This window comes from Haplochromis burtoni, unplaced genomic scaffold, assembly GCF_018398535.1.
Source record: "Haplochromis burtoni strain Fernald_Lab_line unplaced genomic scaffold, NCSU_Asbu1 Contig_148, whole genome shotgun sequence".
NCBI lineage: Eukaryota > Metazoa > Chordata > Actinopteri > Cichliformes > Cichlidae > Haplochromis > Haplochromis burtoni.
The window spans coordinates 129,896-140,250 of NW_024582509.1; the positions used below are offsets into that span (position 1 = coordinate 129,896).

General features: G+C 44.7%; 2 protein-coding genes across 2 annotated transcripts in view; one reads left to right on the forward strand and one right to left on the reverse strand.

The window, feature by feature from the left end:
* Window positions 1-412: 412 nt before the first annotated feature.
* Window positions 413-6,220, reverse strand: asb3 (ankyrin repeat and SOCS box containing 3). Its single transcript, XM_005932187.1, has 9 exons — window positions 5,803-6,220; window positions 3,326-3,496; window positions 3,110-3,222; window positions 2,561-2,693; window positions 2,234-2,411; window positions 1,937-2,155; window positions 1,544-1,846; window positions 799-932; window positions 413-709 (listed from the first exon to the last, which is right to left on the reverse strand). Exons 1-9 carry the CDS (start codon window positions 6,002-6,004, stop codon window positions 477-479), a joined length of 1,686 nt encoding a protein of 561 aa, XP_005932249.1. The 5' UTR covers window positions 6,005-6,220; the 3' UTR covers window positions 413-476.
* Window positions 6,221-6,261: 41 nt separating this feature from the next.
* Window positions 6,262-10,355, forward strand: part of cunh10orf88 (chromosome unknown C10orf88 homolog) — an 18,116-nt gene continuing 14,022 nt past the window's right edge. The window contains exons 1-8 of the mRNA XM_005932186.2: window positions 6,262-6,396; window positions 7,636-7,820; window positions 7,979-8,176; window positions 8,298-8,367; window positions 8,449-8,640; window positions 8,863-8,991; window positions 9,807-9,930; window positions 10,051-10,258. Of these exons, the coding sequence (XP_005932248.1) occupies window positions 7,672-7,820; window positions 7,979-8,176; window positions 8,298-8,367; window positions 8,449-8,640; window positions 8,863-8,991; window positions 9,807-9,930; window positions 10,051-10,258 (1,070 nt within the window). The 5' untranslated portion in view covers window positions 6,262-6,396; window positions 7,636-7,671. The remainder of the gene's footprint in view (window positions 6,397-7,635; window positions 7,821-7,978; window positions 8,177-8,297; window positions 8,368-8,448; window positions 8,641-8,862; window positions 8,992-9,806; window positions 9,931-10,050; window positions 10,259-10,355) is intronic.

Sequence of the window (10,355 nt, forward strand, 5' to 3'; positions counted from 1 at the left end):
TTATCCTTATGTATGCTCTCTTCCAGAGTGAGAATTCCCCTCATCCATAGGGCACAAGGGTCACTGAAGAATATGAAAATGGTGTGAATCACACGTGTGCAGTCTCAACATTTCAATCCAAATGAACGCCTGTGGGAAATGTTTGACCATTAGACGGTCCTCTCCAACATCATCAAAACATATGAGGGAATATCTTTTGGAAGAATAGTGTCCAGCGCTCCAGTGACTTTCCAGACATTTCAAGAATAAACATAAAGGAGCAGTAGTGCTGTTCTGGTGGTCCAACACCTTAGTAAGAGGCTTTTTGGTTTTTCTATTAATTTGTCCCTCTTCTGTACCTGACATTCTTCTGTTTAAACCTCCAATCCATCCATACTCCAAATAGGAATGTGCATAAAATGATGAACCAGACTTGAATATTTGCATTTAATGGAATAATATGGATTCTTGGGTTTGAACATAAGACACCGATGTGGTCATAGAACATGTCTGTGCTGGTGTGTATTGCGATGTTCCTCGATTCGCTGTAAAATTGGCAATAGTGGCGCGTGTGGGTATGAAGCTTCTGGGATGTCCCTGAACTTAAGGAAATCATGAAGCAGGTTGGGGACAGGAAGCTGTTGGACGACATTGGTCCTCATCAGGATATCTGGTCCCAGCAGTGCTCTGACCTGCAGCCGGCAGATGTGGGAAAGACAGGGGACGGAGTCTGAAAGAAGGTGGAGAGAAAAGATCAATCGCTGCAGTGTTTCCACGTGCAGGTTATTTGAACTCTGCAGTGCATATTTACTGCTGTACCGAAACATGGATGTGGATCCCAGGACTTTTCTGCCACCCTTCGATCCAGAATATGTTTCAAATGGGGAGATAAAGTCGACCAGTTTACAAACTCAAGGAGGTAATTTAACACCTGGCTGTCTGCCTCTTCCAACCTACAAAGGACAGATGACACAAAGGAACAGATAATGATGATGGGTGATCAACCAGCTTTGGATCCTGACTTAAATTTAGCCGATCTCCTGTTTAAAATAATTTTCTCAGGCATATCCAGACAGCTTTAAATATGGAAGCTTTTTTTTTTTTAAGATTATTCCCCCGAAGTCCTCTTCTGGTGGGGGAAACGGCCACTGCTGGTGAGTGAAGGTAGGAAAATAAAATGAGCGCAATTAAGATGAGTGAATTTGATTTTGGCAGGCAAAAACAGGCTGATGCAAATGCTACTGTGCTAATCTTAATGTCACTAAAATTTAATTGGGATCCTCGTTTAACATCACTGACTAATAAAACCTGTTAACTGTGGGGTTTGACCTTATTTTGGCTTCTGAAGTGGGCGAGTCAGAAAGTTAGAGAACTGTTTACTTAGAACATCCTCTGTGATTTCTCCAAACAGCAGCTGTGCATGAGAGGGTGACCCTGAAACTGTGCCTGGCCAAATTAAACAAAGTCAAGCGTTTTGATTTTTAGAGGCCCAAACAGGGAACGGGGAACAAACCTATTACAGCTTGTTGATAACTAAGGAGACAGAGGTGGAGTGGCGCCTTACATGTGGGGCTGAAGCAGTAAAGATGGTTCCAGTCCTGCCTTCAGGAGAAGAGGAAGCCAGCAGCCAGCAAAATGTACTTGGTTTAGAGCCACACAGAGCATCTCGTTCAGTTCTCTCAGCTTCAGCTCAGTTTTCCCATCATGCTGCAGTACAGATTCGTCGCTGGTCACAGCCTCTGGGCGAGGTATCCACCGGTGCTCAAATATCAGCTGCAGCAGGTCTGCTTCGTCAGTGGCCAAAGCATAAATCCAATCTTCCTCATTCAACCTTGCTCCTGCAGCTATCAGCAGTTTCACCGACTCACTGAAAGAGATTTTAATATCAAACTAAAATAAACCATCTGGTTTATCTTGCAAATATGTGCAAGGTGGTAAAATCGGCATTCTTACACACCTGTAAGGTTTCTGGGGTGTGCGATACAAGGCCAGGGAGAGCGGTGAGAGGAGGCCATGGGTGTGTGAGCAGTCCTGGGCGTCTGGGCTGTAACCTTCCTTCAACAGCAATTCCACACTCTTGGTCTGATCGCTGTTAATAGCTACATACACCGGACTCACCATGCTCTCGCCACGGTCGCACGCATGATCCGTAACAGCTATGAGGCTCCTGAGGATGCTGGAGCGACAGAATATCAAAACGTCAAAAATACACAATCAGCCTTATTTTGAAAGAGGTTAATTTATGTGTCAGTACCCGATGTGACCAAACTGGGCTGCGGCGTGAATGGCAAACTGAGGCCAGTCGTGACTGCAGACCATGTTAGGGTCAGCCCCGTGGTCCAACAGGAAGTCCACACAGGCCTGGTGTCCCTCCTGAGAGGCGATGAACAGAGGTGTACTCAGATCAACTGCCTGCGTGTTCACGTTGGCACCTGAAGTGAAAGCAGGTTAAAAATGAACTGTGTAATCTATTTTACTTAATTACTTCCTAAAGAAGAGGCCAAGAGGACATGGAGCATGAGATCCTTTAACAAGGAGGAAAACAAATGTACAGCTACCATTAAAAGTAAATCATATTTACCGGCGTTAACGAGTATTTCCAGGCACCCCCTCTGTCCGTACTGTGCAGCCACAAATAACGGGGAAATCCTGTAATCATCTACTTCCTCCAGGTTGCATTTGTTAACAAGAATGCGCACGATCTCAGTGTGGCCCTTTGGGAGAAACATGATCTTAAATACAATCAGCAAACACACAAGGACCCCACAGCTAATGCTGGCAGCAGAGAGCAGGAACGTTTAAGCCCTACATTCTTCACAGTGAGCATCACAAGAAATCAATGCATCCCTGCATTCTGCTGAACTTTTATGTGCCAGTTTGCACCTTTTCTGCAGGTGTTCAAAGGTAAAAAATGAGTTCATTTATAAGTGAAATGTAATAAAAAGGTTATAACATGCACAAAGTCTCTCTCTCTCTCTGTGCCTTGCAGCCAGTCAGAAAACTTAAGGGCAATAAGGGAAAATCCCCAACAGATGTGACCATGCTTTCCTGACCGAAACCAAAAAGTCATGATCTACTGTTAAATGAAAACTGTTCGTTTAAGAGCGTGAGTGCTAATGCTAATGCCTACCTTATATGCAGCTTGGTGCAGGCAGGTCCAGCCGGACTCTGTGTGCATTCTGTTGACCTCAGCACCTTTGCTTACCAGCAGTGCTACAACATCTGTGTGCCCGTGGCTAACAGCTGGAAGCACATTTTGGGACATTCATTTGGTTAGAGGAGCTTAAAGGGTTAGACAAGCAAAAACAGAAAAAAATTAAACATCAGTGAAGCGCAGTTGTAATACCTTCATAAAGAGGACAGGACAAGTCGTTAGTGAGCTGGTTGATATCAGCGTGTGCTTTGAGGAGCAGTCGGACCACTGACAGGTGTCCACACTGCGCTGCCAGGTAACAGGCAGACTCACCCTCATGCGTCAGATGGTTCACATAAACACGACTACAGCTGGAGGAGCGTGCTGCACACAGGCGGAAACCAAAGAGGAAGAACAAAACGCAAATAAGAGAAACGCACATATAACTTTAAAACAGCTGCTGAAGTGACTGATTTATCCATTAATCATTCACATCCATCTGGAGTCCAGCAGAGAAGTAGAAGGAGTAGAAATGCCCTCAGAGGTGGGAAGTAATGAAGTACAGATACTGTGCTTCTGTACTTTACTTTACTTTACTTTGTGTGTGAATGTGTGTGTGAATGGGTGGATGACTGGATATGTAAAGCGCTTTGGGGTCCTTAGGGACTAGTAAAGCGCTATATAAATACAGGCCATTTACTTTGAATTTTACTCTCTTCATTTTAACACAAACATCTCTACTTCTTACATTTTCTAACCAGGCTGATTTTGTTTAGGTTTAACATATGTGAGCTACTATTTCCTGTCTTTGGGTACTTTCCAGACATCGAACTAATCAGACCCCAAGCAGAAGGAACAATATCCATCACCGGTGCTCGCACATGAAGAGATCAGAGAGGAAAAAAATACAGTTTGCATCATTTATTTATTCAGTATACTCTGGGATTCAATCAGGCTTAAATCAGGTTTGGGGAACTCCAGGCCTCGAGGGCCGGTGTCCTGCAGGTTTTAGATATCACGCTGGATCAACACACCTGAATCACATGATTAGTTCATTACCAGGGCTCTGGAGAACTTCAAGACATGTCGAGGAGGTCATTTAGCTATTTAAATCAGCTGTGTTGGATCGAGGACACATCTAAAACTTGCAGGACACTGACCCTTGAGGCCTGGACTTCCTCACTCCTGGCTTAAATGATATGGAACGGTATTTCTTTGGTGCAGATGCCCATAAGCTGCGGCTTGTGCTACAGAAGAGGAGGAGAGACTAACATTTTCTAATGGACATTTTAAATGCAATGTTTCTAAGAAACATCATCAAAGCCACAAACTGATTCATGCACTGGATTCCACCTTTGCACTAGCTTTATGCTGTCAATGGGAACGGCATGTAATGGAAAATATTAGGATTCTGCTCTTTTCAGTGTCAAGCTGACCTGGCTCAATGAAAGGCTCCACAGTATCAGATTCTGCCTGTCAATACAAGTACAAGTACAAGTACATCTTTTTCACAAAGAAGCATCCATGTAAATCAATAAAACGACAGCTCATGTAACATCAGCTCATATCCTGCTGGATAAATCCATAAAGAGGAGCAGGACGGGCCGGCTGATGACAGGCTGTGCACAAAATCTGTAAAATCCCACTTTAACCCTTCACCATAGTCATCTTACTGTTTGGGTTTCACGACAAAGTCACACATCTAAAGTGCAGTCAGCAGCAAAGAGAGCTTTTTAAATTCCCTTTCTTTTTTTGTTCAGCATATCAGGAGTTCAAGCTGAGTTAATTTATTAGAATTTGAATTTAAGTTGAAATAAAGTTTGTATAAATAATATTTTATTATAATATTAATATGGAAGGTGGAAGTTTGAGCACATATCAGAGTGTGTACTTTTTCACCTTTACTTGAGTAAAGAAGTACTTGTGTAATGTACTTGAGTAGTCCCGACCTGTCGTCCATCTGAAATACCACATCGAGCAACAATGTGAAAGCACTTTGCTTTTCAAAGGTTTGGCAGTTGTTAAATGTTTTTTGAACTAAACATGCTGCTGTCCTAAAAATGCAAAATGAGCATGTATTTATGAAAAAGCAATAAATAATCTCAGTTTTCACTTTCTATCAAGTGAAAGCTCCCTGGTTCGATCCCGGGAGTAGACACGCATCCCAGGTACATCTGCCAGTCAAACATAGTATGACTGTAATGGGCCCAAACATATTGTGTTACTGTGTGAGAACATCAGGAGTGGCAGAGAAGTATGTGAGGCTGGTGCAAGACATGTTAGAGGGCAGTGAGACAGTGGTGGAGGAGGGTAGGAGTGACAGATGGGTTGAAGGTGAGGGTGGGATAAGATCCGGGATTGGCTCTGAGCCCCTTCTTGTTTGGAGCGACGGGGACTGTTGGACACTAGGGTCTCCTCTAACTTTGCATCCAACGTTAGACAGGCAAGGCTGAGACCTTTCGGACATGTGCAGAGGACGGACAGTGGCCAAAGGATGCAGAAGATGGAGGTGCCAGGCAGGAAGAAAAGAGGAAGACCTCAGAGGAGGTTCATGTGAAGGAGGACATGAAGAGGGTTGGTGTGACAGAGGAGGATGCTGGGATAGGGTGAGACGAAGGAAGGCAGATGATCCGCCTTTGGAGACACCTAAAAGAAGTAGTACTGGATACCTGTGCAGCAGCCTCTCTTACCTCTGACAGCTGACAGGATTTCCTGGACGCACACTTTGCTGCCAGCTGCCGCCGCCTCGTGCAGGGGGGTCCAGCCTCGGTTGTCCCGACAGTCCACACTGCAGCCTCTCTGAATCAGCGTCCTCAGCCGCCTAGTGCAGCCTGAGCGAGCAGCAGCGGCCACACTGGACACCGTGTCTCGGTAGCACTCAGTGAAGTCCATGCCCAGGTTCACAGAGACATTCGTTACTTTAACTCCAACAAGGATTAACAGTCAAAACACAACCTCAGAGTTACTCTGGATGATTTTACACAACCCGACGTACACGTTTCTGTTGGGTCCGGAAAAGTTTTTAATTTAAATCAAGAAATAAACGTGTCTTTAGTTACCAAACAGACGTTAGGAACGGAACAACAGCATTCCGAGCGGCGCCTGTTGATGACGTCACACCACAACAATCCTACGATCCAGCGTCGCGTGTCAGCTGTAGCTTCAGCTAATCGTTTAGCCGTTAGTTGTTGCTAAAATTAGCAGATTTTCAGACATGTTTGGAGAAACGTGAAGAAGAAGAGCCTGGAAGCTTCTTCTCAGCGGGTTCAGGAGGCACTCTGAAGGTAAACGCGCTTTATTTCCCGTCACAGCGAGACGTTCACAGAGTTACTGCAGCTGTAGCAAAGAATCGGATGTGACAACATACAACCGATCAGTACTGTGTGTACTCCTGCACTACACGTCATTCAGAGTAACATTTGTGCCTGTAATTTAAAACAAACTGTCAGAAATCAAACTTATCACATATTCATCATTCATCATCATATTCATTTAAATCTGAAATCTGGCCCACCTGACTAACTGTGGACCAGGGAGACCAGCGGTCCCGCTTTGTGTGGGACTGCACAGCATTTCTATTACTTAAAGTAGAAAAAGAATGATCATAAAAGCAAACTTTAGTTGAAATAAAAGTTTACAGAGAGTAAAAACAAAATGACGAGTCATATCTTAAGATTTGGGACAGAGTTGTTAAAGCTAGGTTAGGCAGCGACGTGATGATCGGTGAGCAGCAGTATGGTTTCATGCTGAGAAAGAACTCCAGAGATGTGATGTTTGAGTTTACTGATGGAGAAATATAGAGAAGGTCATAAGGAGCTTCACTCTTTATTTATGGATCAGCGAAAGCGGAAAATAGTGCGTCAAAAGAGGAACTTTGGCACTCTGGCAGAGAACAGTGGTGAGGTGTGCAGTAAGAGAGACAGGTGGGCTGAGGGTGGGATTACACCAGTGATCTGCTCTGAGCTCCTTTGCAGTAGTGATGGACAGGCTGACAGATGAGGTCAGACAGCAGTGTTTGTCGATTATGATGTTTGCAGACGACACTGTGATCCGCAGTTAGACGAGGGAGCTGGAAGAAGCGAGAAAGAATACATGCATGAATGAGAGGGAGACAGGTGGAAGAGGCTGAGTGAGTGGATGAGTTTAAATACCTAGGGTCAACCATACAAGCAACGGACAGTGCACAAGAAGAAGATGGAGACAAAAAGACAACACGAGCAAAACATGTTAAGATTTTCACTGGAAGTGACAAAGATGGACAAGATTAGAAATGAGTACATCAGAGGGACAGCTGAGGCTGAGCGGTCTGGAGACAGAGAGAGTGAGGCTGGGATGGTTTGGATGTGTGCAGAGGAAGGATCGTGGATATATTGGAGCTGCAGCTCCAGTATATCCACTATCTTTGCCAAAGACAAAAGCACATGACTCTTATTGTTTCTGTCTTACAGTGGCTTTATTCAGTCTTTAATCTTGTCTTGAATCTGTAACCTGTTCTCCTAATTGTTTCCAATTTTGTATCCTAGGTCGTTGGCTCAAAGGTTACAGCAAGCCGCAGCATTATGGTGGACATCTCTGTGAAAAGTGAAGCTGCTTGGGTCTGTCACACTCAGGGGCGTCACCTGGCTGACGTCGTTCTTCCTGTTCACATCAATAACACGGCCAAAGAAGAAGATGAAGTCAGTGAGTTGGACAGAGAAGAAACTCACTGGTAAGAAGCTTCTAGCTGATATTAAGAAGCAGTTAGTGCTATAATCAATAGGCAGTTGCAATTAATCTTTGTCTATTCGCACAGAAGGCAAAGATGAGAAGTGGATTTTCCTTTTATTTAAGTGAATGGTAAATTTCCCACTTATCTGCCACACACAGTGGTGATCCAGTGCTGCTAGAGCAGATGGAGGAAGGGTCTCCTTGTGTCCTGAAGTTCCACTGCAACCCCAGCTTACCTGCCACCATCAGCCGCCTGCTCGTTATAAGTGAGGCTCGAACCATGGAGGTTTACAGCCAGACCGGAGAGTACTGTGGGACTGTACGGGGATCGAAGGACGACAGCATCCAGCTAGACAGGTACACAGGCTGCACAGGTCAGAAGAGCCAATGAGCAAAGGGTCTTCGGTCTTCAGATAAAGACGCTGCTGATTGTCTGATGTTAAGAAGTGATGCTTCTTCTTTTGTTTGTGAATCACAGTGCTGACAGAGGGCCTTTCTATAAGAAGCAGCTGATCATTGAGGAGCCATCCTCTGCCTGTGAAGTGAAGGTAAAACAGAACATTTTAATTTATGCAGTTTGTTACACAGTCGTGTTTGTATGAGAATCTAACGAGCTGCTTCTCTCCCAGTTACTCTCCCTGGCAGGTAGGAGCAGTGTTATGGTGGCTAAAGTCATCGTGAGTCTTCAGCTGCTGCAGTCCTGCCCAGCCCCAAACCCGGGCATAGACATGCAGCGAGTGCAGTGTCTGATGGAGGAGATGGGAACAAGCCTGTCGCCAGGAGCTCAGAATCTCATGGAAATGGTGCAGTTCCAGCAGAAGGTAAATTAGCTCAGAGATGCTCTCTCTGACATTTATAATGTGGGTGTTTCCTGCTGATGAGAGTATGCCTTATGGATTTGAGTTTCTGTGTACCTCGTCAGGCCTCTGTCTCAGATCTTACTGTTACTGGAACGGCTTCTCTGAGTGTCCAAAGCATAAGAACTAACCAGACATAAAGAATGAAACAGGGACTGAAGCATGTGTTGGTGTTTGTCTCTCCAGAATCAGACCGGCTCTCTGACTGGTTTCCTGCCTCTCCTGATGGGCAGTGGAGCTTTCTCTGGTTTGGGGAGAGAAGTCAGCATGTGTCCAGGAGCTGGCAATATTCTGCCTCGACCTGCAGAATTTAAGGTACAAAACCCATTTGTGCTGTTCTTTGTTCTTAGATTAGACCATTTAAAAACTCGGCCCACACCAGTTTGGTGCAGAAGAAAACAGTGAAGTGATTTTGTGAGTGTGAACAGAGCCTGAAGCAGAAAGCCTGGATTAACAAAGAAAGTTCAGAAAAACTAAACTGGCTGGAGTCTGAGGTTTGGTCTGGAGTGTCTACCAGAACTTTAATCCATTAATGCTGCCTGTTTGATGAACTCAAAGAAAAACCTTGGACCACTTCATTGATTGTGATGATCGTGTTTTTCTATTATGTGAAATGTTTGAGTGATTCTAATTGTCCGAATATAATTGTACAGAAAGAAGAAAGCTGATTGACGTTTAGAGGTTTTTATGTTTTCTTGGAACCTTTAGATGCCACAGCTATAAATTCTAATGTGATTTAAAGGTAGATAAAAAAAGAAGCCACTGTGATCAGAGGCTCTTTAGCTAAGCTCAGCTAGTCCGACTAGTTTTGTGCTACAGTATTATTTCAGATTTGTCTTGTTTACATGTATGATAAGAGAGACATCTGAAAGTCAGATTCTGGCTTTAGCTTGTTTTGTCCACATGTGCAGTGAGTGTATTTCAGCTTAAAGCAGTGAAGGAATCAGGTAATCTTCCACCAGCTGCTCAGATTCACAACTAAAGTTAAGTAAAGTCAGATATCCTTTTAGAGACTATGCACACAAATCCACCTGCATCTCTGTATGCTTCTGTCAGCTTGACGCAGATATAATGTGTGTTCAGAAGATGTTTAAACACTCTGTAAGTCAGATGTTTTTCAATGTCGCTAGCCTCTAGACAGCTTCCTGAGGCCTGCAGATGAAGATTCACAGACCCAGAACGGAGTGATGTCGGAGGGCTCCACCCCCTCCTCCGTAGACCTGCCAATGTCCAGTGTCAGCACTGATAACACTAGTAAGGATGATCATGTCTGTTATGGTCACATACATGAACATGGTAGTCACTAAGGAGTGGATTTGGGCTTTTTGTGGTAGATTTTCTAACACCTCGATAAAACCTTTTACCCGTCTCCAGCGAGTCCCAGTGAGAACGGCGGCCCGATGAGCTACACTCAGCTGACAGAGATGCTGTCGCACTTCCTGAAGGAACAGGGGGTCAACCAGGGGTTCGGCTCCGGTCCCGAGCTTCTGCCCATGCTCCAGAACGTCTGCAGTCAGGTGACCCAGCTGAGACTGGATGATGCTGCAGCACAGAAGGAGAAGATGATGAGAAACGGCACGTGGTGAGTCGAGTGTAGCGAGCACTTTTCCTACAGCAGCTCCATGTTGGAATCAGATGATTTGGCTCCACCTTGTGTTAGAAAAGAATCAGAATCAGAA

Bases quoted from the DNA above. Each gene is read 5' to 3' on its own strand.
- asb3 (XM_005932187.1), bottom strand. From the start codon at position 6,004: ATGGACTTCACTGAGTGCTACCGAGACACGGTGTCCAGTGTGGCCGCT. The intron at 3,497-5,802 runs GTAAGAGAGGCT...GCCTGTGTGCAG, and splicing joins AATCCTGTCAGCTGTCAGAG to CACGCTCCTCCAGCTGTAGT. The intron at 2,412-2,560 runs GTAAATATGATT...CTTTCACTTCAG, and splicing joins GGAAATACTCGTTAACGCCG to GTGCCAACGTGAACACGCAG.